Source organism: Pteropus alecto, unplaced genomic scaffold (genome assembly GCF_000325575.1).
Source record: "Pteropus alecto unplaced genomic scaffold, ASM32557v1 scaffold98, whole genome shotgun sequence".
NCBI lineage: Eukaryota > Metazoa > Chordata > Mammalia > Chiroptera > Pteropodidae > Pteropus > Pteropus alecto.
In genome coordinates this window covers 17,856,241-17,884,103 of record NW_006443570.1, presented here as the reverse complement: position 1 = coordinate 17,884,103, position 27,863 = coordinate 17,856,241, and the positions used below count along the sequence as shown (strand labels likewise).

Sequence of the window (27,863 nt, the reverse complement as noted above, 5' to 3'; positions counted from 1 at the left end):
GGACAGAAGTAAGGGCAGAGGGGAGGGAGTCCAACCTCTCTGAGCCTGTTTTCTTATTTACGCAAGAGACAGTTAAATCGGCTGATCTCGAAGGTCTCCAGGGCCTTCCAGGATTTTAAGTGGTTGTCCATCTCCTGTTCCGATGTTTCCCATGGGAGCCTTGGAAACATCCAAGACCCTGCCTGGGCCTCTGTTGGCGGCGGGCTGGGAGCAGGAGCTTATGAGAGGTGATGAAGATGGGCCACTTGTGGCAGTGCTGAGAAGGGGGCAGGGACCCGCTGACCCCGCTGCTTATCTGTGTTTCTCCCTCAGTTTGACCCTGGGAACACAGGCTACATCAGCACGGGCAAGTTCCGCAGTCTCCTGGAGAGCCACAGCTCCAAGCTGGACCTGCACAAAAGGGAGGTGCTCCTGGCTCTCGCCGACAGCCATGCGGATGGGCAGATCTGCTACCAGGATTTTGTCAACCTGGTGAGCACTCTGGGGCCCTCGCCACTGGGTGGGGCCTGTTTGGGGGTTGTGGCTTAGAAGACCATTTTGGACAATTAAAGGGATCTGCTGGCCTGCAGCATTGAAAAAGTCCAGGCGTCAGCAGGTGAAAAGACATCGCCAAGGACCTAGTTTCTCTCTGTCTCTCAGTGCCTTCTGCAGTGTTAGCCCATACTGAGAGAAGCCCTTGGAAATTCCAGGCCCTCCCACGGTAGCAGCAACGTGGCTGCAGCTGTTCCAGCCCTCACATCCTCAGGCCTCACCATGAAGGGGAAGAAAGGGACTCTTACTGTGGTAGCTTCAGCACAAGGTTTGGGATTTCCTCCTTCCGACTGGCCTAGATTGGATCAGTGGAATGTGCTGATTGACTCAAACCAATCAGTGCCCACCTGTGGAGCTGGGAGTGGGGTCAGTTCTACCAAAACAAAGGGCTGGGAGAAGGAGGTGGGTGGTTATCTTTGGTAGGAGAGGAGCTGTGGTGTGGATGATGGGAGGGTCAGGCCAGACCTCCCCAGGGGCAATAGGGAACATGGGTTAAAGCCAGAGCTCAGCAGACCTGCTGGCCAATGTCCTGGGTTGTTGGAGGGGCTGGAGACAGGAGGCCTGTGAGTCCTGTCTAGTGGCTTAGTGTCTTCGAGTAGGGATTTTCTCCTCACTAGGGTTACTGCTGTGTTATTACAGGGATCATGTGGTAGGATTGGAATGGGGATCAATGGGGTTAAGCAGGAAGCATTTTACCTACCATGGGATGGCGGGAATATCAGTAGAAGCTGCATGAATCTACAGGATGAATACAAGGCTGGAAGTCTGCACTTGGTTTCCCTTTGGTGAAATAGAGACGGTCGCTTCTCTTCTCATCACCCATGGAGGGGGCGAGAATGAAATGACTGGTGTGAAGTTCTCTGGGCTCCTAGAATTCAAAACCTCAGCAACGGTGGAGCCGGTACCGCTGGTACCTGTCATTGTGCCAGTTGAGCTCTGATATGGATGCCCAGACTTTGGAATTGTTTTAATTGCCTCTTGGCTGAGGGCCTGCCTTTGCCCAGAGGTTAGCATGAGTACAGGGAGCAGCTGCAGGGCTTTAGGGGTGGAGGTTTCTACTACTGTTCAGAGTGGACCCAGGAAGCAGACCTCTGAGAGGACAAGGGACAGAGCTGAGCTAAGCTGGGGAACCGCGGGAATAGGGGGACAGTAGAGATTGATGGGGTGGGTGATGGAGGTGAGCCCTGTGACTTGGAGCCCAGTGGTGCCACCAAAGACCACGGATATGAGCCTGCATAGGCCCATCCACAGCACCAGCGCCAGCGTGTTTGCTGCATGTCCTGCTTAGTCTCAGGGCAGGGTGAGGGCATGGTTGGGCTCATGAGATGCTTTTCTCCAGCAAAAGGTCCATGGAGTCCTCTGTGTGAACTCACAACAGCAGGTTACTTGTTGCTGTTGGGATTTCTCTATTCAAGTCCTAAGCTGGAGTGGACTGTGAGTCCTTGAGAAAACTATTTGCCCTCTCAAAGCTCTGGTCCCCATCTTTATAACGTGGGGATAGCACTATGCATCAAATAACTAAGAGGGCATTCTCTTTTGCTGCTGTTCACACATCTGTCTCTCCTTGTAAGCTCTGTGAGGCCCAAGACTGTGGCTACTACTGTGCCCAGCACAGTTCTAGGCACAGCAAGGGTGCAGGTGAATGGTGAGTGTGTGTGTGTTCACCCTGCTTCTCCGGTACTCTTGCTGAGCCCGTCCCTGTCTTGGGTCTTCAGGGTGTGGCTGTGGGTGTGTCTGTGAGTAAGTGTGCAGTGCATGCCTCTGTACATGCTCACACTTGGGGATTGAGAGAGAGGATGGTAAGAGTGGCTACCAAATAACTTCCTGATATGATCCTGTCTTGGGCTCGGAGTGTACATGGAGCCCCAAGCTCTGCCTGTATTTACAGAACTTCCAAGCCACTAAGAGCCAGATCCAAGCGTCGTAGTTATGGAGGGGATGAGAATCGGGAATCTTTGGAAGGGGTTCATCTAGGAGGGCCTCCTGGGGCTGGAAGCCAGATTTTGAAGGTGAGAGATCACAGAACCCGGGAGGGGGAAAGGGCACCGCAGAGGGAGGCTCCACTGACCTGCTCTGAATCAGATCCTCCCCAGGTACCTGCCCCCTGACAGGGCTTTAAACCCCTGTGCCTTGGTCAGGCCTGGTTCGCCTGGCCAGCCCTCTCTGGACTCCTGCCTTCAGGTTTAGCCTGATGTCCACTTTTGAGCCCACAGTCCGAGGAATACTTTGATAATCCCCATGCAAGCTACTGTGGAACCGCCACTCGGGACACACTGTGGACTCCGGGGTTGGGAGAGCTATGTCTCTAGGACATCTCCCCATAAGGGTCTAGAATGTGGTCGTCGAGGCTAGGTAGGAAGCAATGGAAGCCCTGGGAGACCAGAAGTCAGCAAGGCTTCTTCTCATCTCTGGGAGCCAGCCTGTGTGCTGGACAAGGCAGCCAGGGCTCTCCTGAAGATGTGTCAGGGCCTCAGGCTGTGGAGGGTAGGCTCAGTCCTTACACGGGGCTCTGTGACCAGTCCCTGGGCTCACCAAGTGTTAAGGTCTCTTGAAGGCACTCGGGTGTGGTAACCGTCCGCAGGCACAGCTTTGGGTTCGGTCTGGTTCTGGGGATCTCTTTACAAACTCACTGAGGGCTGCCCACCTCTTCCCAAGCTAGCATTTATGATGATGCTAACTCCTGTTCATCCTTCAGTTCTCACTCAGATCTCACCTCTGAGAAAGCCCTCCCTGACCATCTCGGAACGAGGTTGGGCTCCCTCTCGTGTGCTGCTGCAGCAGCCTTCACTCTGAACCATGACTGCTGGTTACTTATCTGTCTTGAGCACCACTGTATCCCCTATGTCTGGCAATGTGCCTGACACTTAATAGTTGCTCAGGAAATTTCAGGAAATTGTGGTGGATGGGTGATGGATAGATGGATGGAAGGAAGGTATATCGAATACGAATACAGGCTCAGGAACCTTACTGAATCTGAACTTGATGGGTTCTTAAAACACTCTGTGGTTTGGTTTCCTCATTTAGTAGAATGAGGCTATTCATAGTCCTTATGTAACAGGGAGACTAGTTGTAGCAAATGAACCAACATGTGAAGTGCTTAGAACAACCCCTGACACATAAGACACATAAGTGAACGTTGCTTCTTGCGAACTATTACAGAAGAGAGGGACAGATGGGATTAGGCCTGGTTGGGTTAAGTATTGTGCTGGCTGGGAAATGGGTTGGGGCTCCCCTGAGACCCCGGTTCTGACCCTGTCCCCCACTCTGTTTCTTGTGCAGATGAGCAACAAGCGGTCCAACAGCTTCCGCCAGGCCATCCTGCAGGGGAACCGCAGGCTCTGCAGCAAGGCCCTGCTGGAGGAGAAAGGGCTGAACTTCTCACAGCGGCTGATCCGCCACGTGGCCTATGAGACCCTGCCCCGGGAGATTGACCGCAAGTGGTACTACGACAGTTACACCTGCTGCCCCCCGCCCTGGTTCATGATCACAGTCACACTACTGGAGGCAAGGACAAGCGTGGGGAAGGGGCGGTGCAGCCCGGAGGGGAGGGTGGGCCAAGAGGATATCTGAGATCATGAGGGGGAGGGCAGCGTCGTCACCACCACCAAAAGGCAATAGCTGAAGAGCAAACAGCAGTTGTCATTGCAATTCAGGCCCCAATACAGGGCATACGGTGCTGTTATCACCCCTGGACCACAAAGATACTCCAAACATTGTTACTTCAGGCAATATTCACTGCAGCAAAATCCCCATATGACCACCCCCACCAAAACAGCAGCAACAAAAACAGTGTAATAAGTTCGTTGATTTGGGGGATTTAGCCAGGCTAACTCACTAAAATCAATTTATCTTAGTTCCTCCCCAAGTGAGTAACATGGACAAGTCATTCTTTCCCCCGGGACTCCATCTTCCACCTGCGAAGCAGGAAGATCCTGTCCTGTCCTTCTCCCATAGGCCTCTTCTTGAGCAAGAGAATGGCTGGTGGTGCTTTCGGAACACAAAAGCATCACACAAATGCTTATGGGAGGGAGTGTTTATGAGCAGGTAAAGGTGGGCTTGACATATTTTGAAAGAACCTTCTCCCCTTAGGGAATCATTCAGACCAGTGTTATTCTAATAGTCTCCTGTTTATGCAACAGAATCCAAAGGTACCCCTTTCTGAATCAGGATCCATGTGTAAGGAACTCAGTTCCTTTGGCTGTTAAGCCCAAGAACCTGTGGGCCCCCCAACTTCAGCTCCTGAAAGGATGCTCAGCTTCTCTTTGGTGTTTTATAATCTCTACCATTTCTCTTCCAGAGCCACAGGGCTAATTAGCACCCCTGCATATGTTCTTGTAAAGTTCTTAATCAAACGGCAGGATCATTAAGCTTCATGGCATTCTTCTTCTTTTTTTCTAAATCAGAATAGCTGGTCTGCAGGCTAGAGCTCCTCTGTTTGTTGTTATGGCTTCATCCAAGTGTACATTGAAGTTGCGATTTTTCTGAGATATTCTTGGACTCGTTCTCCAAATGCTTACTGTGTTGGTCTATTTATTAACTTCGATTTGAAGACCAATAATAATGAGCTGCCTTGGAAGTTGTAATGTTGCCAGGCCACCTGCATCCTGTTAGGTGGACAGAATGGCACCCCAGAGAGCCCAGGGGAGTCCAGCAGCTGGGGGGCCTGAGCCATTTAACCCGACACTAATTACAGCTGTGTTCACGGAGGGCATGCCAGGGACCTGGCAGGCCTTCGCGTGTTTTATCTCTTTCAAAACTATGACTGCCCTGGAAGTGCAGGCATTCATGTCCCCATTTTCAGATGAGGAAATCAAGAATTGGAGAAGTCAAATAATTTGTCCAAGGTCATCCAGAGGAACCAGATTTTATGTCCAGCTTTGTTTCAAATTTCCAGAAACTTCAACTGAAATAACTGTTTCAAAGTCCTTGCACTAATGCTTAAAGCTTTTGTTTTATATACAGTTCTAGTAACTTGGTTTTCTGATTCCATAACAGAGAGAAAATAGAAGGGACATGGTGGAAAGTTATTAGAAGGGACCCAGTACTAGCCGGCGATAAAGAGTAGGAACCTGGTTACAGTACCTGTTTACAACCTGCTGACAACCTGGCTTTCCGGAAGAGGACAAAACAAAATTTAAAAGCAAACTTGAGTCTTAAAGAAACATAAGAATTTGGGGCCATTAAGTGTAAGAGCGAAAACCCCATCAATTGTTGGAGAAGACATCACTCTTATAGCCTAGATCAGTACCTGAGGCATCCTTAAAAGATTATATGTATACCCTGATTAAGAACACAGAGACATGAATGATGCATTATAGAAAGTTCCAGGGGGGAAAAAAAAAAAAGTTAAATCCCTTTAGCGCTTAAATGAGTATGTTTCAGTCATCTGCAAAATCTACTTATGTGGAGTGTTGGTGAGAATGCAGAGAAATTGGGACACTTGTGCACTATTGGCGGGAGTATAAAACAGTACAGCCACTATAGGAAACATTATAGAAGTTCCTTGGAAAATTAAACATGGAATTACCATATGATGCAGCAATTCCACCTCTGGGTGTATATATACCCAAAAAGAATCAAAAGCAGGAACTCAAAGAGATATTTGAACACCTATGTTCATAACAGCATTATTTATGGTAGCTAAAATGTAGAAGCTGCCCAGGTGTCCATCCGTGGATAAATATGCAGTCCACTGGATGGATAAGCAATATGTGGTTTGTACATGCAGTGGAATATTATTTATCCTTTAAAAAGAAGGAAATTCTGGTGCATGCTATAATACGGATAAACTTTGATGACTTCATGCTAAGTAAAATAAATTAGTCACAAAAGGATAAGACACTGTGTACCCAGAGTAGCCAGACTCACAGAGAATGGTGGTTTGCCAAGGACTGGGGGAAAGGGGAATGGGAAGCTCCTGTTTAGGGGGTACCAAGTGTCAGTTTTGCAAGATGAAAAGACTTCTGTGGGTAGATGATAGTTGCCCAATGATGCGAATGTACTTAATGCCACTGAGCTGTATACTTAAAACTGATTAAAATGGTAAATTTTATGTTATATATGTTTTACCACGGTTTTTGAAAATCAACTTATGTGGAATTGTTCATCCCCCAAATGGGTATGTGAATTATTACTGGAATGAAAGTTTAAACTCCTCCAAACTCTTCCTGCTTAGCACCAAGGAAGTGTGGGCAGAGACCATGTGACTTTTTTGTGAACATCTAACACAAAATCATCGAAGAGCAGTGGAGTAAGAGATGGCTGGGCTCTGGCCGTAGGGATGTCCCTCCTTCTCTGAGAAGGAAAGATGGCAACTTCTAGTAGGGGTTCCAAATGTTAGCGCAAGAGGGGTTCCTGGGCAGCTTTGCCCTTAGTGCTAGGCCCTTTCTGTTCTGTGCTTTCATCCAGGTTGCCTTTTTCCTCTACAATGGAGTGTCGCTGGATCAATTTGTGCTCCAGGTAACCCACCCACAGTACCTGAAGAACTCGCTGGTTTACCACCCACAGCTTCGAGCACAAGCTTGGCGTTACTTGACGTACATCTTCATGCATGCGGGGTGAGTACCTGTCTTCTTTCTCTCTATCATGTGTTCCTGTGGAAGAATAAGTGGCCCAGATGGCCTGGATTGAAGTATATTTTTTAGTTTATTTTATCTACCTGGATACAAGATTTGAGGTGGTTTCTTGAAACTCAACTAATACCAAAATATGTGAGTTAATTATTGAGAGTGTATGGGAAAGGGAGAAAAACGCTAAAATTCTGCAGTGAGATCAGCACAAACACATATAACATTTGAGTCTGTGTACTTGTTAGAGGCGGGTTAGAAACTTGCTCCAAGATTCCCAGTGGCCAAAGCAAAGAGGAAAATGCGGTCACCTACTAAGTTCACTGTTCGTAAATTGTGTGTGTGCGTGTCTCCAAAAGTGAAATAAAGGACAGATTTATTGAAACTGCCTTCCGCCCAAGGTGCTTTCCATATATGGTGAGAGTCTTCTTGAGAATTCTGGCAATACTTACAGTTTCTGTTTACAGAGCCATGTGGCCTTTTTCAGGGCTGGAATGCAATTAGTTTTCACTGGTGTTTCTTACCTCAGTGAAAATAATAAGGCCAGGTGCCCACCCAGGCCCAAGTCTCTTGAAGAGCACTATCTTGGTTAGAGATCATTTTTATGCAGTGGAAGTGCTGAGTTTGGAAAGCAGAGTCCCTGGACACCAGGCCACTATGGTGTCTTCTGCAGCCTCTCTAGGGAGAGAAACAAAGGAGCTACTGTTAGTCTGGAAAAGCATCAGGGGATGACTGTCCCTGGAGTTGGAAATGAGAAGAGGATCACTCTGACCTCATGGTTCTATCAGTTTTGTTTCTTGGCAGAAAGCCCCACAGTGGCCAGGAGGGAGCCCCACTGTGAGCCTCCCTTCTTCCTGAGCTTCTGAAACAGCACAAATACCAATCCTTAATTGGCTGCACCAGCTGGGTGGGGGCTTTGGGGTGAGGAGACATTTTGATCGTGTCCGATGGATGTCTCCACTCTGAACCAGAGGGAACTGTTGGCACAGACTGTTTGCCTTGCCTGCTGTGTCCCAGACTTTGATCTTGCAGGGCTAAGGAGCAGGGTGAGTGAGACATGTCATGCATCTTTCTTTTCATGAGCTACGAGATGGAGACAACAGGAAGCAGGGGGCTTCTTTGCCCGGGCTACCTACCTAATTGGCAAGACTGCCCTCTGGCCTTTTCTGATCCCTTAGAGTGAGGAGAATGGACAAAGTCTCTAAGGTCTCCTTGTCCATTTTCTGCCTCCAAGAGCTGAAAGCCAGGAGTGGCCAGGGCACAGGTGCCCTCAGCTGAGGCCCAGAGTGGTGGCCTTGGGTCTTTTTCTGGCCACTGCTTCTAATGGAGCCATGCCTGTCAGGGAGAGCCCTGGAAGGATTCTTCAGGCCTGTGATTTTGAGGAAGGGGTTTTTGGCTGGTGCTGGTATAGGCGGGAGATAAGGACAGCTGGCCAGCACCTAGGGAAAGCCCAGCAGGTGACCTGTTACTCAGGGACACACTTGGCCTGTGAATTCAGAAGTCACTGTGCTAGAGAAGAAAAGGCTTGGTTTGGGAAACAGGGGCTCTGGGCTCCCCTCACTTGACCTTTTCTAGGCAGGTTCTAGACTGTAAATCAGGGAGACAGGACTAAAAAACTTCTGAGGTCTCTCTGACTATGAGTCTGATGCAACCACCCAGCTCCTTTTCAGTGAATTTTTTAGACATTTATGATCTAGAATCCTTTAGCTGACATAGTCAGGGGGGCCTAGAAGATTTCAGACATGGTGGGAATTTGGGACAGACCCTGATATGAAACATGAGCTACCTCACAGGAGCCCTCCTAGGTAAGCAGGTGCCCACATACACGGCAGAGCAGTTGGCCTCCAGGCCAGGTCCCCAGGGAGCTGTCTAGCTGCTGTAAGGTGCTTTGTAAACTAGAAAGCACACATCCATGTAATAATAGTAATGTTACAATCTTTTCTAGTAACATATACACTCAGCTAGACACCATTTAGCAACAAGATCTGGTCACAAGCATGTGATAGCATAAAAAGGAAGGCATTCACAGGGTAAGAAAATCCAACCCTGAGAGTTTGAGAGTAGAATGGGTCCTTTCTCACACTAGGAGGGAGAAGCCTCCCCTATGAGATTTTAAGCGACAACTTTGAATTATTAAGTTCTAAGAGACATTTCTAATGCCTGCACTTGTTTTGAAAACATTTTTCTCTTTAAATATCAGTATCTCTTGGATGTGGTTCCATAGTGTAGCGGTTAGCATGTCTGTTTTACATGTAGAAGGTCCTGGGTTCATGCCCCAGTGGAGCCACGGTCCATGGTCTACAGCCATGCCACCCTGAACAAGCCCGATATCTGATCTCAGAAGCTAACCAGGGTCGGGCCTGGTTAGTACTTGGATGGGAGATTACCTAGGAAGACCAGGTACTGTAGGCATAAATAATAATAAATAATAAATAAATAAATAAAATAAAATAAAAATAAATATCAGAAACAAGAACAAGCCAGAGAGCCCTCGTGGCCTGGTGAATGGATCTGGTCCTGCACATCGGAGACCTGGTCTGTGATCGCAGCCTGGCCACTAACCAGTTGTGTGACTCTAAGCTAGTCAGTGGCCTCTCTGAGCCTTGGCTTTTCATGTGTCAACCACTGGAGCTACTGGATCTTGACTGTGGTTAGCCCCTCTTACTATGGCAAGTACAGACACCGCCAGTTACTGCCCAGGCCCTGCACATGTGTTCCTGTCTCAAGTGGCAGGGAAGATTTGGAGATGATCTGTCTGCATTGTAATTGCTGCCCCCCTCCCCTATCTGTAACCATGAGCTCCTCAAAAGCAGGTATAGGGTCTTGTTCACTACTGTATTCCCAGGACCTTGACATATAGTGTTCATTGATGAATGAATGAATGAATGAATGAATGAATGAATGAATGAATGAATAGACTATGGTCTCTCTGTACAGGATAGAACACCTGGGACTCAACGTGGTGCTGCAGCTCCTGGTGGGGGTGCCCTTGGAGATGGTGCATGGAGCAACCCGCATTGGGCTTGTCTATGTGGCCGGAGTTGTGGCAGGTAGGCAGGTGGGCCCCAAGTTCATAGGGGAAACCTCCCCAGGGTGGCTGGGAATCCCCATGGGGTCGGGAAAGTCTCAGGCTTCTAGGAGACCCAGGACCTTCATCACCGAGGCTCCTGACTACTAGGGTTTTCCTCCAGACAAATCTCCCCATCTCTCCTGGGAGGCTAGAAAGGGAACTGCCACCCAGAGAGGGAGGCATGCGATGACAAAGGGAAGGAGTGCACAACAAGATTTGAAATAGGCAGACTGACTGGGAGGCATGCGATGACAAAGGGAAGGAGTGCACAAGATTTGAAATAGGCAGACTGACCAGACTTCCAGACTTTCCACCATCATGTTGTAGCTGTGTGAGCTTGAGGAAATGCCTTAACTTCTCTTGGCCCCATTAAACTTTAAGGGGGAACTAGTAAGACCTGAGGTGACAAATAGAGTAACAGTGTTATGTAAACTGCAGGGGCACAGTGAGATTCCTGTGGGGACATCCAGGGTATGAGTTAAGCCAAGTACCTCTCTGGCCAGGCCAGCCACTGTCCCCTTGATTGACCCATTGCTGATAGGAGAGTGTCTGGTTTAGGAAGTAGTGAGCACTCATGCCGACTGGAGGAGTCTAGGACCCCCTGCTGACTTGGCTCACGTGGCAGGTGATCGATCATAGCCTTGGGGACAGTAGCAATGTGACTTCTCTTTTCCCCTCCCCAGTGGGGGGGTGAAGGTCTGGGGTGAGCTGGGGAGAGCAGAGCAGATTTTTGCAGGAAAGACCTGCACCAGCCAGGCTTCCGAACAGAGGGATCTCCCTCGTGATGTTTCCAACTTTGTTGCTGGATTTTTTTTTTTAAACAAGGTTTGCCGCCTCAGCTCTTCACCTTGACAGCTGTGCCCAAGGGAGCTTTGTGTGTATGTTTAAGTAAGATCTTAATCCTTTCTGAGTGGCATTAAAGTTGTCATTAGGAGAGTGGGGCAGCGTAAGCCTTGTAAACAACAGGCACGCAAGGACCCTGGGAATAACTGAAGTGACTTCAGGAATCGAAAGGGGAAGGGTCCCACCCCATGTCTGCAAGGCTGGTCTGCTAGTTTGTGAACGCTCAGCCTAGGCGATTGGTTCGGAGCTGCCTCTTTCACTCCTCTATGTGCTGGGGTTAAAAACTTGGCCACTTTGGACAGCACCCATGCCAGCTTCTCCCAGAATCTAGCACCTTCCACATCCTCGAACAGAGGTCCTATGAACATCTCTGTGTGCCAGACCCACTCAGCCACCCACACACCCCAGGCCTTGACATCTGGGGATTTATAGCCACATTTTCCATACCTAGATAGAGACCCAGATGGTTAATGGCAAGGAACAGGAAATACACCCGTAACACTTGCAGTTAGTAGTCAATTAGATGGGAGTGCCAATAACCCAGAAGACAGAAATAAGATTCAAAATGACTCAGGCCTCAGCAAAACCAGATGACACACAGCGGGGAGACAGTGCAGGTATCATTCCCAGTGATACTAGTGCAGAGTGGGATGGTGCCCAGACAGAAGGGCGGGCTTGCCAACTAAACACAAGGGTGTGGGGCTGAATTGCAAAGCAAATGATGTACACTATTTTGTCTGAGTCATTGATTCAGACCTGAGGACACCCTGGTCACAACATATCATGTTATTTATCTCCAGGATTGGGTTGACTGATCCACTTGTACCTCTTCCTCCCTCTCTGCTCAGAAAGGGAGCCTGTTGACAGACAGCCAGACCCTGACTGGATAGCCAGTAGTTATCAAGTGCCTGCCCTGTGCAGGCCATGTTTAATCCTCACAGCAGCTCCATAAGGCAGTACTATTACTCTCTGCCTGTTACAGATACAGAAACTGAGGCTTAGAGAGCCTAAGGGACTTGCCCAAGAAGACACAGTTGGAAGTGGTGGAGCTGGGCTCAAACCCAGGCTGTCTGACCCCAGAGGCTGTGCTCTAAATTACTACCATGTTAAGAGAATTAAAAGGCAAGCCTCTTCCTTTGCGCAGATGATTTGTTGTCAGAAGCCAAGGGCGGTCTTAACATTGAGTCCTGCTCTTTAATTCCTGCCCAATGAAAATATTCCAAATCCAAGGCCATCACATTTTGTAACAATGACAGCTAACCTCTGCTCAGCACGTCGGGTACTCGGAGCATGCAGTAAGGGTTCACATGTGCTATCTGCTGTATTCATTACAACCATCTTATGAAGTGGGTACTATCACTCTCGCTTTACAGACCATTCAGAGCAGTGAAACAACTTGTTCAGTTTGCTCAGCTAAGAAACACTAGGCCTGGAGTAGAAGCCATTCCTCTGCCCTGTGCTTTTAACCAGTGCTGGAGGCCAATATGAATTTTACTTCTGACTAACAATTGTATGGCTAACCATTTAAATACTTTAAAAACCAGTATCTTAAATGGCCCACCAAGCCTTTATTATAGATTATACAGATCATAAGGCACATGTGCATCCCCAGAGCCTAACTCAGAGTTTGGCACATGTTAAGCTACAAATATTTGTAGAATAAATGAAAGAATACATAAATAAAGTTACATTGCTTAAAGGAAGAGAGAGGTCCTGCTGCTTTTTATTTGTATTTTTTTAAGGGTCAAGAGAGATGTTGGAGAACACTTGCTTAAATTGTCCAGGGTAAAATTATCATAGCTGTGCATTACAGGAAAGTCCCTAATTTATCCACATGCTAGCGTGGACCCTGAATTTTGGAGGGAGAATTCATAGCCTTGACTAGAACTATCCCTTTGGCCTGCTACTGTGCCATTCTCTCGTCATTCTCTGCTACTATGACCTCCACAGAATCAGTATTGGTCTTATTGAACTGTCATCCACTACGTTCATACAGCTTTTTAGGGATCCTGCCTGGTCCAGGCTTTCTGCCTTGGGCTGGCCTTTATTACTGTGTTGATATGCATACATACCATGTTTGTATTTGATCTTTCCTAGTTCTTCTAGTGCAAGGCTCATCTTCAGTCACTTGAGTAAAGTCTTTATGCCACAAAGGGGAGAGCAGACCGAGATCTGAGGCCAAGACTCGGAATATTAAATTTCTGATCTGGAAGGGACCCTTGAAGTCCTCTCCAGTGGGTGGCAAACTATGTTCCCCAGGCCCCTACCCCATTCAGCCAGAGCAGCAATCAGGCTCTCTGTATGCTGTTCTGTGGGGTAGGGTCTGGGTAAGATGTCCTTTGAAAAAAGGATTTCACTGCTCAAAAGTTGGAAAGCCTTAGACTTCCTCATTTCACAGATGTGAAAACTGAAGCCCAGAGAATTCAGGGGCTGTGCCCAAGGTTACACAACTAGCCGGCCATACCCTCATTCCATACTTCTGCCACAATCCCAGGCTGACCCCTCATCCTGGGGTCAGTACTCTAACCCAGATCCATGCGTCGGGTGAGGGAAAGGTCAGTGTGTGGCGGCTGGACCCTGGAGACACCCCTGATGCCTCTGCCCATGGTAGACCATACTGGGGAGGCCAAGGGAGCAGAATCTGGGCTGGTTTGTAGGAACTTGTGCTGAGGAAAGAGGCCAGCCCAGGGAGCTGGGGCTTCCTCTGTCCCAAAGGTAATTAATGAGGAGCAAGCAGTTTGGGCAGCCAGCCCTCGCTGCTGTGCAATGCAGCCTTCTCAGCCAGCTCACCAGGAGAGCGTGGGAATCCTTTGTCATGCAGATCCCACTGCTGACTGTTTGCCACCCTGGGATTTTTTTTTTCCCTGTTATATATGGTTGACCCCGTGACTAAGCAGTAAAAAAAAAAAAAGAAAGAAAGAAAAGAAAAAGAAAGGAAAGAAAGAGTTATCTGACAATAGATCAATACCTAATTTAAGCCAGAGGGAAGGCATGAAAGGGGAGAAGAGAGATTTATAGTTGCCCTGGGAGGGCAGAAGGACTTGGGAGTTCTCAGTTGATAGTTTGCTCTTTCCTGGGAAATTACATCCCCCCTGAGACCAAAGAATCTGTTGTGGGGATCTCTTCCTTGAAGGATCTCAGTGAGCTGAGGAGCCTTGAGAGAGGTGTGACAGGTATGCAGTGAGAAAGCAAATGATATTACAGGGGCTCTCCATACCCAGGGCGTCAGGTGTTCTGGTTCCTGGACTGGATTCAGCCACCTCCTAAGTAGCAGACCCTCCATCCCTAAAGAACCTGCAGAATTTGGCCTTCTGCCTGTCCCTCATCTTTGCAGCCAGGCAGCAGCTAATTGGCTCATGAGCCTGCAGGCATTTTCCAGTGGTGATTTCTGCACACTCACCCAGGCCAGCCACCTCTCATCCTCTGAGCCCTGGGCTCTACCTCCCAGTTATTTTTAGTCTCCTATGTCCTTCCCTGGAAGCCAAAGCATTGATCACACTTAAATGAGACCAGAACAATACATTTCCCATCTCCTCTCTGCCCAGCTTTCCTCCCACTACAAAAGTTTATTGTCCCCCAGACCAGGAGTCTGTACCCTTCTTTCCCCCAGAGGGTATGACATCACTCTCTCTCTTCCTGGGGACTTTTCAAGGACATTTTTCCTCCAAAGTAGCCCCATTTGCTCATGAGATCCTGTTGGCCTTTGTGATTTCACTCGGCTGGAGGAAGGTTGGAGGCGATTTAAGCAGGTTTCTAGATGCTGCTGAGCAGAGAGAGCGAAAGTAGAGAGCGGAGGTTGACTTCTTTACCAGTTTGGGTAATGGCTGCTGTTGCGGCCAAGAGCATAAGTTTTGTGTCAAGCAGACTTGAACTCCAATCTGGGTTCCAGCATTTCCTACCAGCTGACTCTGGGCTCAGTCTCTTTATCTCTGCAATGAGGCTACTAGTACCTTTCTCAAAGGGTTGTCTTGAGGGTTAAAAGGGAGAATGTATGTAAAATGCTTGGCCAGTGTCTGACACACGGTGCCCTATAAATGGTAGCTGTTTCTGCAACAAAGTTTGTTAGTGCTCCAGAGCCCTGAGATGGCACATCGTGAGGCAGAGGTTGGATTGAGAAGCAGATGCTCCCTTTCCCCCACTGAATATTTGTTCTCCATCTGTAAAAGGAGAAGTTTGAATTAAATGGTTCTTCCAGCTGTAAATTAATCCTCTAGGAGGCTCCAAGGAGACATGGGATCAAGGGAGGAAGAGACTTCTGCTCTGGGGTCTTACCCCTGAGGCTGCAGCATCTGAGGGCCTGGGGCTGGGATGAGGACCCGCTTCCAGAATTATTGAATCCTCTCTCTGTCTGTTCCCAGGATCCTTGGCAGTGTCTGTGGCTGACATGACCGCGCCGGTTGTGGGCTCCTCTGGAGGGGTGTATGCACTTGTCTCTGCCCATCTGGCTAACATCGTGATGGTGAGTGCCTCCTGTCCCAGCATGCCATTCTTGGCCTCCCCTCTGCCATCACTGGGCCTACGTGTTAATCGGCTAGAACTAGGTTTTGGATCCTCATCCACGCTCCAGCCCAGGCCCAGCAGGCACCAGGCAGACCTGGCTTCTAGCAGAGTTCACAGACACTGCTCACCCTCTGTAGGCCCACTGCAAATGGAGCCCCTCCATATATGATTCATATTTTATCCAGTCATGGCTTTGCCTACGAATTAGCCCATCTCCCTATTCTACCTCTTTCCCACTTGGCAACTTTAAAAAGTGCTAAAATTCTTGACCACTAGCACACATCATAATTGTAATTCTTTGTCATAGATTGTTAAAAATAAAGGGACCTTAAAGATTATTGCATTGAAATTGTCGAATCGGAAAGAAGGCTCTGAGAGGTTAAGTGATTTGTCCAAAGGCTCAGTCAAGTGTGTGGCAAAATTGAGACTTGAACCCACATTGCCTGAAAACCATTCAAATGTTATTCCCTTATACCAGCTTGTCACAGTGGTGGGACACCACTGTTTCTTTTCTCACGCTCTTCTTTGCCTTTTCCTGAAAGGCCAGATAGTATAAGGGTTAGGAGCGTGGCCTGTGGAGCCAGTTAGCCTAGATTTGAATCCCAGCAACTCACTTCCTGAAGAGTGACCTTGGGCAAGTGACTTAACTACTTTGTGCCTGTTTCTACGTCTGTGAAATAGGATGATATGCGATAAATGAGATAAAGTGAAACTAATCATTCATTATAAGTATTAACTTAATTCTCTGATCCTTGCAGAAGAGACCGTGGTGGACTGCGAATAGACAGGATCTTTAAGGAAAGAAATTAGAATTAATCTGCTAGTGTCGTGTCGAAGGTGGTGAGGGGAAAACTACTTTTTTGTTTTACAGGTAGTCCAAAGTTTGGAGGCCAAAGGAGGAGTCACTAGCAGTGCTTGTCTAACTCCGGCTAATGCCCCTGCTGGCCAGGAGCCTCCAGGCAGGGCCTAGGTCTTCCTCATCTGTTTCCCAAGTGCCTGGCATAGGGCTGGACACGGTAGATGGTGCCCACTAAGTTTTGGTTGATAAAGGAAGGACTCAATGAATGAACAATGTCGGGAAAAGGCAGAGCTTCTCTCTGGGGTCCTATCGCGCTCGCCTCCCTCCTCCATCACCGTCTGCACCTCGTGGCAGATGTGTGAATACTCAGTTACAAACAGTTTTTGGAGTAACTAAATTCTCCCATTTCATCTTTGTTATTGCCACTCTCACCTGCCCTGCTCCTTAACACCATTCCTTTTCTTTTCACCGAAGCCCCTTTATATATTGAAAGAGAGAGGAAGAGAGAGAGAAAAGGAAGAGAGGGGCAGAGAGACCGTCAGGCACTGACTACACTTGCTACTTGCCTGAATTTTGGCAACTTCAAATGAGCACTTAGAGAACGACAGCAGGTTTGGGCCAGCCTGTGTGCATATGCGAGTCTGAGTGTGTGTGCGTGTGTGTGTACGCGCGTGTGCACACGCACACACACACACACACACACGGCTTGGTCTGCTGAGAACCTGGGAGCACAGGGCTGCCTCACATGGCCCTCTTAAATGGGTCATTCTGTATCAGTGCCACTGCTTTCCCCAGACACAGCTTTTCCTCTGAATTTCTACTGCTCCACTCCCCCCTCCCCCTGCCCCAATTCCTGCTTAATGACCCCCCTCCTTTCCCCCCTAAGATGTGTCTGTGTGTAAGGAGGTGAACAAGCACAACCAAGAGAACATGGGAAAGAGGAAACAAACAGAAGTTCATAAAGATGCCTGTTTCCACCCCCTTCCCCACCATGTGGGGCACAGCCCTGATGCCCCAGGAGTTCCCATGGTGAGGGCAGACCACCCCAAGAACCGTGGGCTGGGGCACGGGGTTGAGGAGGGAGGTGCGAAAGCACTTTTGTTCCAGCTTACGCTTTTTTCTGGCACGTAGCCCATGCCTGTGGCAGTGGTGATGAGCAGTCCCACCCGAGAGCCCATGGCCCTTCCAGAAGGATTCAGCTTTCCCTGGCCCACTGGGAGCTTTGCAGTCCCCAGAGCATGGCATATGGTAGCTTTTCCCTCGGAAGTTGTATAGTGCCTATTTGACAAGGAAAAAAATACTTACTTTTCTCATTAAAAAAAAAGGTTGATTTCTTTTTATCAAGAGGCCACCTTTATCCAAATTAATTCCATGCCCAGCAGTTCAGAGATGCATTGGGTCAAGCCATATGAAATTGCCGGTTCCGTGAGTCAGGAGCATTTAAACACTGGCAATTTCATAGAGTTCAACTGAATAGATATACTGTTGATTTTAATTCCAAAATATGATTGGTCGGTATCTGTGTACACAATAAAACACCTTGTCAGAACAAAAAGGAGAAAAAGTGTAGACCAGGAGCTCTGGATTTGAGTACTAGCATCACCATTTTTATAGCTGCGAGCTCCCTAACTTCTCAGAGCCTTAATTCTCTCATCTGTAATACAAGGTAGTTGTGAGAAAGACATGAAAGAAAAATGGATATGAAAATGTTTTCTCTGTGGCGAATCACCATATAGCTGAGAGATACTGTATATGTGTTTCTGTGTGTATATATTTATATATATTTGTATACGTGTAATTTTTTATCTTTATAAATTCTGCCTTATATCTCCACAGAGAATAACCAGAAAATGTGTCCTTTTTCTCTAGATACATAATAGAAAAATGTTTAACAGTTCTGTTCTCAGTCTGTCTGTTTAAATGAGCAATTCTGCTTTAAAGTATGTCTTATTTTTCATAAAAATACTTCGCGTTTCAAAAAGTTTTCAGTTTACATCAAAGGATTAAATTCAGAAACTATTTCAACAAAAGATCTAGATGGCATAAAAGACCTAAAACCAAGACTTCTTATCTTATAAACACTGGAAAAATGAAGATATACATAACTGAATAATTTATTCATTGTCATTTGCTGGGCTAGATTTTCATTTTTAAATATACAAGACATTTACTCAGATTTTGCTCCATATGATAGGTGTTTTCCTAAAATGTTTGAGATCTGAATTTTTGCTAATGGAACCATATTGTCAAAGGAAAGAATATCGTCCAAAAGACACAAAAGATTCCTATGTTATAAGGTTCGCTTTATTAAGTAAAAATCCTTTTGTAGGACAAATAATTACTCCTTAATTTATCTGTATTATGCTTTCCTATTTTCCGTGTTGGGTTTTCTTGAAGTCGTTTGACAAGGAACTGTTTCTACCTGAGATATGTAAAGCTGTGTTGGAATGGAAGCTCCCTGCCTGGGTTTCAGCCTCTGAGCTCTTAACTGGTTGGGTGAGCAAGATTCCTAGGGGACTGGCTACTGCCTTGTTTGCCCTAGGTGAGTTACTATCTCACCCTAAGAGGCTCTGGGAGAAAATGAAATTAAGGGCCCTTCAGGCTTTTCAACATTTACAGCAGCAGCAGTGCTGTCTGTGTGCGAGACTTTTGTCTTCTTTCCTGTTTAACTGCACTCATTTTGTTGGAGGGAATAATGGATCGGGAATATGAGGCAGCTGGTGGTAAAGGTGACTTTCTAATTTAACCTTTCAACCGTTTGGGACACTGGCAATTTATTGGTAGTGGTTCAGTTTGGGGGCAGGGCGCAGCTGGGGCATCCAGCAAGGACAGACAGCACAGACGGACAGAACAGGACCCTGTCCCAGAAGTGTGGGCAGGCAGAGCCCTGGCCTGGGAATTATCAGTCTCGCCAATAACTCACTGTGACCTAGAACTAGCCCTCCTGCACCCTCAGTTTCTTCTTCCTGAAAATGCAGGACAGAGGGTGTGACCGGATCCGCTTGGCAAGCTCCCATGCCTTTAGGGGCCAGGCAGGTATTATAAATGAAATTGGCCTGGGAGCACTGCGGCAAAACCGTTGGAGCTCCCAGATATGTCCAAAGTCATTGTCTTTCAAAAGTTTTAAAGCAGCTGAGCAAGGCAAACTCACTGTCTTTGCCTCAGATCTAGACACTAATGTCAGACATTTATACAATGTGCTGGTCAGTGTTCTTCGTGCTTTATATGTATTAATTTTACCTTCACAACAACCCGGTGAGGTTATTAATTGAGATAGGCACTATTGTTGTCTCAAATTTACAAATGAGGACACTGGAGAAGAAATGAGTTCTAAGCCACAATGGTCTTGCCAGACCAAAATTATGGATGGTGCTTTCTAAGACAGATCGCAGATGGGATGAGAGGCAACTTGGGCCTCAGCTGATAGAGAGAGCAGCCAATACATTCTAGAATTACTTTGCCTGATATTATCACTCAGAACTCAGTGAATGAGACACCATGTTCAGGTAAGATATTCAGAGGATTTTTACAAGGAAAGGGATGTTAGAAGTGTTCTGAATCACTTTTGTTTTTAATTGTGGTAAATAAACATATCATGATTTAACCTTAACCATGTTAAGTGTACAATTCAGTAGTGCTAAGTACAGTCACATCATTGTGCAACCATCACCACCATCCACCCACATAACCCTTTTCATCTTACAAAACTGAAACTCTATACCTATAAAACACTAACTCCCCATTTCTCCCTTTCCCTAGTCCCTAGCAATCACTATTCTACTTTCTGTTTCTATGAATTTGACTACTCTAGGTACCTCATAAGTGGAATCATACAGTGTTTGTCCTTTTGTGACTGGCTTATTACATTATCTTAAGGTTCATTCATGTAGCATGTGTCAGAATTTCCTTCCTTTTTAAGGCTGAGTAATATTTCATTGTATGGCTATACCACATTTTGTTTATCCATTTATTTGTCAGGAGGCACTTGGGTGGCTTCCACTTTTGGGCTGTTTTGAATAATACTGCTATGAACGTGGGTGTCACTTTTAAGTAAGAATTAAGACCCCTGCATGGACATCACAGGAAGGCAAAACCTGACCGTAAGTGGCAGGAAGTGATTAGAGAGCCTCTGTGATTAGAGAGCCTCTTCACAGGCCTACCTCAGGAGGTAGTAAGCTCCATGTTGCAGGGGCTGAAGGGCCATTTTGTCAGCGGCTTGGCAGAGGGTGTCCCCTTTGGAAGGAGATGGTCCATCAGGTGGCTCCCAAGGACCTACCCACCTTTGGGTTTCAGCCTGGAAAGGAGTTGAGGAGCCGCTCGCCACTGGCTAACTGAGCCAGCTCAGAATGGGTTGTCAGATCGGGCGGAGGGCACAAACTCCCATTTTGTTCCCTGTCTCCTGGCAAAGCTCCTCTGTGGGCAGACACCAGCAGGTGACAACGCTGTCCTGCCATCTGCTTCTTAGCCCAGAACATGTCAGTGAGCAAAGATTAGACGTCTCCATCTAAAGAGGGGCCGTGTGGTGTCTACCTCGCCTTTTGTGAAGAAGGGCTTGCCGGTCAGTGAGAAATAATGGGGGAAAGGGAGGCCATGGGCAAGAAGCCCAACGCCGCAGAATTTCTCCCTCTTTTTGGCAGCTTCCCTGCATCCTATTGCTCCACTGAAGCTTCTACAGACGTTATTGTATGTGCCAGTGTTCAGGGCCTCTGTAAAGTTTAACACATGTGTCCCCCAATGTCAAAGGAGTGTGAGACATGCCCCCCAGCTGGGCCTGGGCCAGGCGGCAGCGGCAGAGCAGGTGGGTGGAAGGGAACAGGAGCCCCTGGCTATACCCAGTTTGCTTCCTTCCCTAGGACTGATGTGTTCCTGGAGGATTCCAGGCTAATTTCTATGTGCGCCTGTGCACTGCACATGTATGCAGCGGTGTAAATGGAGTAGAGCTTTGAATGCACTGCAGGAGTGCCCCTCAAAGGAGCCCTGTGGTGAGGTCTTTTGTAAAGTGAAAAATCCTTTTGTAAGGTGAATAATTGTACTCTGTTCATCTGCTTTGGAGGTTCAGAGTGTTCAGAGATTCTCAAGGAAAGAAATTTGTTTGAAGGCCATGTGGCCCACCCCTCTTCCAATGCCCAATTCTAGTGCATCCCCTCCAAGTGATGCAAAGCCCTGTTTGAACCCCTCAGTGCTGGGAAACTCACCATCCCTCAAGATGGATCTTTCCATTTTAGGCAGCTCTGCTTAATAGAAATGGAAACTTAATTTGAGCTAAAAAAAAAAATCTGTCTCTGAGTTTTCATCCATCGAGTCTTCTGCTTGCAGGTTACACTGAATGTGCCCTTTCCTTGTGTTGACTCACCTCACATTTGACAACGGTGAACTTGACCCCTGAATCTTCTCTTCATTCGTTCCTCACATGCAGGATTTTGAGTTCTTTTATCATCCAGATGATTCTGCTTTGACTTTGCTTGGTTTGTTGTCCTGCATCCCTTTGCAACCGTGGGACCCAGCAATTACGGTAACTCTCAGGTGTTGTCTGGGCATGTAGAGGAGAGAGGACTCTCATCTCCTTCGATCTAGGTTCTCTTCCTCTGTTAGTGCAGCTCAGGAGCTTTTTGACAGTAATGAACTTAACCATCGCCCAAAGTCTCAAAGCCATGCTGGTGTGATCTGAGACTTAGCCACAATCCCCTCCTTCAGGACTTAATAAAGATTATTTTTTCAAATGTCAGATTTTCTTAAGTGAGGTTTACCTGCAGTGGAGTGGCCTGATCTAGAACTAATGGAACTCTCTCCTTTTTTCCTAGAACTGGTCAGGCATGAAGTGCCAATTCAAGCTACTGAGGATGGCTGTGGCCTTGATCTGTAGTAAGTACTGACGGGGAAAGGGAGCCCTGCACTGGGCCTGGGGGATGTGAGGATGGCGTAGTCCCTGCCCTTCAGGGATTTGTGGTCAAGAAGAAAAGGGAGCCGTATCAATAATGCGCAACAAAGTGGGGATGTTATGAAAGAAGTCTGACTCACTCTGCTACTTCTTAACTTTTTTTTTTGACTTTTTATTGACATATAATATGCAAACAGAAAAGTACCCACAGGGTAAGTGTCCAGCTCAATGACTAGCACCCAGATCAAGAAAAATAACTTCTTAATAACCTTTTGGGTCATGGAGTTGATCCTTTGAGATCTGATGGAAGCTAGAGGCCCCTTCCTCAGCAACATGCGTGTGTGCACACACCACGTACGTGTGCACACACACACACATTGATACTTGTAGTTTTAGCAGGTTTACAAAACATAACTAATCCACAAACCCCCTACAACAGAGTGTCATAGGGGCCCTATTCAGAGGTCAGTTCTACCTGCAGAGGTCATGTTGAGTGTTTAAGACAGGCAGGTGTTCACCATGTAGATAAGGTGCAAGAGGGCATTTCGGGTGAAGGTTCAGCATTAACAAGCATGTGGATAGGTAAAGGGTCCCAGCTGGCAAGTCACTTAGCAAAGCCGACCTATGAAGTTTGGGACTGTGTGATTGTGATAAGAGATAATAGGAGTCATGACGATCATGAAAGCCTTGACATGCTAACACTAAGAGAAAGATTGGACTGCACCGTGAATGCACTGAAAGGCCACCAGAGGGCTTTAAACAAGAGAGTTAATGATAGATTTGAGTTTTAGGAGAGCAGTGGAGGAGTTGAGAGTGAGCCGATGAGACCAGAGGCCAAGAGGCTCATTCTGAGATAGAAAGAGACCATCATCTGCACAGACATGAAGGAGGTAGGAAGAGAGAAGGAGCACACAGTCTCTCATTCATTCCTCAGAACGCAGCTGTGAAGGCTTAAGTTACAGGTAGGCACTCAAGATTCAGAGAGTTAAAGTTCCTTTCCCAGGGTCACCCAGCTAGAGGTGATAGAGCCAGGATTCATAGCCAGCCTATGCCATTTCTAATGTCCCACACTTTAGCCAGGCTAGGCAGGAGCACCTTGACTGTCTCTGCCTGGGTAAGCTGCCTCTGACATGGGGAAGAGGAAGACTGAGCCAGAACAAGCATGGGTTGGGGGGGCCGTGGCTGAGCTCCACTTTAATCCACTTGAACATCCCTTGCCTCGTACCGCATGGCTTTCAGGACTCTCTGGTCTTAGTTTCCTGGACGGGGTTGCAGGATCTCTACTTCTAGAGAGGAACTTCCAGCCCTAAAGCTCATAGACTCTGAGCCATGGCAGTCAGGGGCAGTCAAGTAGGATGCTGGGGTGATTATAGCTTCCCTATCTGCTCAGACTCTGAGTTTGTCTTTACAAGGAAGGGCATAGAAGCATGAGTCTTGCTGTTTAAAAAATCCAACTCTAAGCATTGTAAAAACTGAAATGCCGTTTTGGAGTGGGGACCATATCTTTCAAACCACCCTTACGGAACACAGGGCCTGCTAATAAGCAAAGGCAGGAAGGTGCCCCCGGGGCTGGGGAGGAATTGGGAAGGACACAGCGTCCGTCCCTGGCTGCTCCTTTTCCGCCATCTATCGGCCATCCTTGGAGTTGCAAGGCCTATGACAGAAGGTTAGGCTATCAATCCCCAACTGCTGGAACCCCTGGAGTGGTTAGGGTGCAGAGAGGCGCCTGGTTAATTAAATGGTAACTGAACAAGGACAAAATTTCCCTCAAAGGGCTTTCTTTCAATCTGTTAAGTTTGCCTTGGTTTTCTTATCTGTAAAATGAGGATAAAGACACCTGCCCTCGGTTTCCTTGGATGGTGGGTAACAAAATGGCAGTTTCCTAGCACTTGTCCTTTTAAGAAAGGACATCTTCATTGGATTGGCCAACCCAAGAAGTTCATGCAAGGAGGATGGATTGGAGGGCAGGATGGGGACATTTTAGAATTGTTAAGAAATGCCAGCACTTTGTTGAGACTTTTTATTTCCATTTCTTCTTTGCCTTTCCCTTCCTCCATCCCTTCCTTCCAACCACAAAAACACTGGTTCCAAGAGTTTCTCAAGGGTTATGAAATAATACATGAAAACACTTTATAAACTGTGAAATGCTAGCACATATTATAGTTGTTATTAATGTTCCAGTAGTGTAGCCTGGTACAGAGAGGCCGAGACTTCATACAGATGGGGAGACCGAGCCTCCGGAGCATGTGACAGCAGGCGTGCAAGGGCCTTGGGAATGTTCTTCTTCGAGTCTTCTCTTGATAGTCACATCTCAGCTCAAACATCACCTTTTTAGGAAGATCTTGCCTGACTTCCTAGAACTAAAGAATCCTCTTTTTTATACCCAGCATTGATTTTAAACCACCAGTTTTTGTTTCCCATAGAATTTATCTTACCAAAATTATCTTATGTATGTAATCATATGCTGGTTTATTGCCAGATCCTGTAAGCTCTGGGAGAACAGAAGTTTGTCTGTCTTCTTCACTACTATACCTCCAGCACGTAGGACAAACAGTGCTTAGCCTGTAGTGAATGAATTAATGGGTGGATAGCCAAGTGGGTGGCTGGATGGATGGATGACGGAGTGTAAGGCCTCTCCCTCAGCCTCTGCCTAGTGGCCCTCCTGTGACTTCTCTGTGCTTCCTCCCCTTGCAGTGAGCATGGAGTTTGGGCGGGCTGTGTGGCTCCGGTTCCACCCGTCGGCCTACCCCCCATGTCCTCACCCGAGCTTCGTGGCGCACTTGGGTGGCGTGGCAGTGGGCATCACCCTGGGCGTGGTGGTCCTGAGGAACTATGAGCAGAGGCTGCAGGACCAGTCGCTGTGGTGGATTTTTGTGGCCATGTACACCATCTTTGTGCTGTTTGCTGTCTTCTGGAATATCTTTGCCTACACCCTGCTGGACTTAAAGCTGCCGCCACCCCCCTGAAGGGCTGGAGAACCATGGTGGGGGAAGGGAGAGAGAAGCAGCATCAGAAAGGAGCATCTATATTCCTTTTCTCATCACCAGCTCAGTGAGGCCGGGAGGAGAGGACAGGAGACGCTGGGCTATTATGATATTTGTGCTCAGGTTCGGACAGACAGTGGGGGCTCTTTTCTGAAAGGCACCTGCTGGAAGAGTTGGATGTGGCTATCGTTTTCTAGACTGTTCTGAAGATATCGGGCCAGGGCGAAGGCCTGGGGTGGGATGAAAGTGGCAATCCCCTTGGGCTGGGCTTGTTCCATGTGTTCAGTGGTCTCTTTCCTTGTCACAGATTGGGCAGCAGCCTCATCTTCTACCCTGAGAGACCCTAAGGATGTAAGGAAGGCCTGAGGATGTAGCAGCCAGGCAGGCCCTCGTCCAGCCCAGAGATAAGTGCAGGCCAGGAAATGTTCCCTCTAAAGCTGTTGAGTCTGGAGCCCTGGAGTGGGAGCAAGCCTGCTGCTGGTAGACATGCTGACTTTGGCCGGAGGGAGCCCAAGGTGCCCTCCTGTCCCTGAAAGTGGGCACTGGGGCATGGCCTCTAGTGCCTGGGGTTGGGCAGAGGAGGGAGGTTCCATACATTCAGGCCCCACCCTTGCCTTGGGGATACCCAGCAAGAGGAACCCAAGCAAGAGGGAATAAATTTCATCCCAAGTCCCACCAGGGCCCCAGCATCCCATGCCCTGCCTTGATTTTAAAGTCTTTTCCTTCCATTTCATCGCCCTGACCTTGCACGTGGAGACAACATTCTGACACGCGCGTGTATGCAGTTTGGTGGGCGGAGATGGAGATGCCTGTGTGATGGGGAAGATGATGCGAGGGTTCTGAGGCTGCGAGGACGCCCGTGAGGGCCAGTGGGGGTATGCGGAAGAGTCTGTGTGAGAGGAAGCTTGCCCTTGCTTTCCACCCCCGGTACCCCAAACCCCGTCCCTTCCAGGCCTCTCCCTGAGAATCACTGACCCGTGGGAGAGTTGTCCATGGTGGAGGGAGACCACATACCCTCCCAGGGCCACTCAGAATGCTGAGGTTTTCCTCGTCTTTGCCAAGTTCTGCTCTGTTTTCCCCTGGAGTAGCCTTCATATCTGAAAAGGTTTAGTTCTGTCTCCCTTAGGAGGAAAGGGGCTTTGGAGGTGCAGGAGAGGCTGGGGCAGGAATATTAAGGCCATGTGCCCCTTTGAGTCAGAGGAACAGGATTTTGCAGCAAAAGGAATTCCAATGTAGACAGAAAACTTCTTCTAGAGAGGAATTGTTGGGTGCTTGGATGAGCGTCAGAGGTGAGGACAGCACACAGACTCAGATGCTCAGGGCTGATTATCGGGTCCAATCCTACCCCCATTTCACAAGTGGGAAAACAAGGCCAAGGGAACGTCCCCTTGCAGGAGCTGGTGCAGCCCCAAGAGGAGGTGTGGAGAGGATGGCCTTTGACAAAACGTCATTCCTTTTATACTGCTCTTAGAACTCCCAACCAGTGATAGCCCAGAAGGATGAAGAGGCCAGGTCTGGGAGGCAGAGGGGCTGGGCTCATGCAGGAATGAGGGTAGGAGTATAGGAACTGCCTTCAGCCAGCCACGTGCCCATCAGAGACGTTATGTGCACAGAAGTCTGAAATCGGCCAGGCCAGGCATTTAAGAGTCTTGGGCCACTGTGGTTTACTGTCCCCAGTGATCACATGTAAATGGGCAGGGTCCTTCTACCCAGGGACACCACTCAGCCTAGGCTATGCCGGGCCCTTCCTTGTCTTTGCCCAATACCAAATAGATTGTCCTGGTCCCCACATGTAGCTTCTGAGGTCATGCCGCACTCGTGTCAACGCTGTACTGAGAACTACTAGCCCGAGGTGGCATCAGCCAGATCTCTGGCTGAGCTGCATCACCCTGAGGCATCTTGTGTGTGCCCGGCCAGGCATTCTCTGGCCTACTGAAAGAATGGCCTACTGGAAGAGTCAGCTTCTTAGCAGAGGAGACTCTGAGCTGGAACTGGGGGCCGAGAAAACTTGGGTAAAAATGAGGAAGGGGACTTTGGCCATGGGCTTCAACTACTGCTAAACCTGAGTAGGGATATTCCTTCCTGGAGAAGCAGAGGCAGCGGGTGCCTCGCTTGGAGGCAGGGCTTCCCCTCCAGATCTGGTCCTGGTACCTGGGGGTTCTGGGTTGTAGGTGGAAGGAGCGGAGAGCCACCACTGCCTTTGTCTGGCGTTTCCTGGAGAGGGGCGTTCCTCTCTCAGGATTGAGAAGACTGAACTAGAAGACTCTAGAAAGCCCTCAGAGAAGCATTCAGTTCCCTCAAGGCTTCAGACAGAAGTTTGTTACTGAGAAGGACTACCTGAGGTGGAAGTCCCATCTGCCATCCTGTTAACTCTGTCCTTCAAGGTCGGGAGCATGCTAAGAGAGCCTCGTCTACACCGCAGGCCGCCAGCCCCAGCTGCTCCCTGTCCGCAGAGTATCCAAAGGCAACCCCAAAATTCTTCGATCTGCTTAACGCCCACCTCCACTACCCTCTCCCAACTGTCACTTTCCAAGCAGGGCCACCCAGTGGTGACAACAGTCATGTCACACAACCCAGGTCTCCCACCCAGGGCTGGAGACAGTTGTCTGGTAAGAAAGGTTTTCTTTGTTAGTTTTCTTACTTTCTCCTCAGCAAGTCCCTTTGTTCCCTCGCTCCCAGGCCCCTGCCAGCA

The 27,863-nt window shown here is 48.1% G+C and overlaps 1 protein-coding gene and 1 pseudogene across 3 annotated transcripts in view; both read left to right on the top strand.

Moving 5' to 3' along the window:
* The window catches only part of RHBDL3 (rhomboid like 3), a 43,111-nt gene extending 15,254 nt beyond the window's left edge, over positions 1–27,857 (top strand). For 2 of the 3 annotated variants that reach the window (XM_015599299.2, XM_006924970.3), the window contains 7 exons: positions 313–471; positions 3,811–4,035; positions 6,940–7,088; positions 10,035–10,147; positions 15,369–15,469; positions 22,111–22,171; positions 24,882–27,857. In XM_015599299.2, the coding sequence (XP_015454785.1) occupies positions 313–471; positions 3,811–4,035; positions 6,940–7,088; positions 10,035–10,147; positions 15,369–15,469; positions 22,111–22,171; positions 24,882–25,153 (1,080 nt within the window). In that variant the 3' untranslated portion in view covers positions 25,154–27,857. The remainder of the gene's footprint in view (positions 1–312; positions 472–3,810; positions 4,036–6,939; positions 7,089–10,034; positions 10,148–15,368; positions 15,470–22,110; positions 22,172–24,881) is intronic. The other variant, XM_015599300.2, reaches the window with a different exon arrangement.
* LOC112473395 lies at positions 9,394–9,509 on the top strand (annotated as a pseudogene).
* Positions 27,858–27,863: the final 6 nt, after the last annotated feature.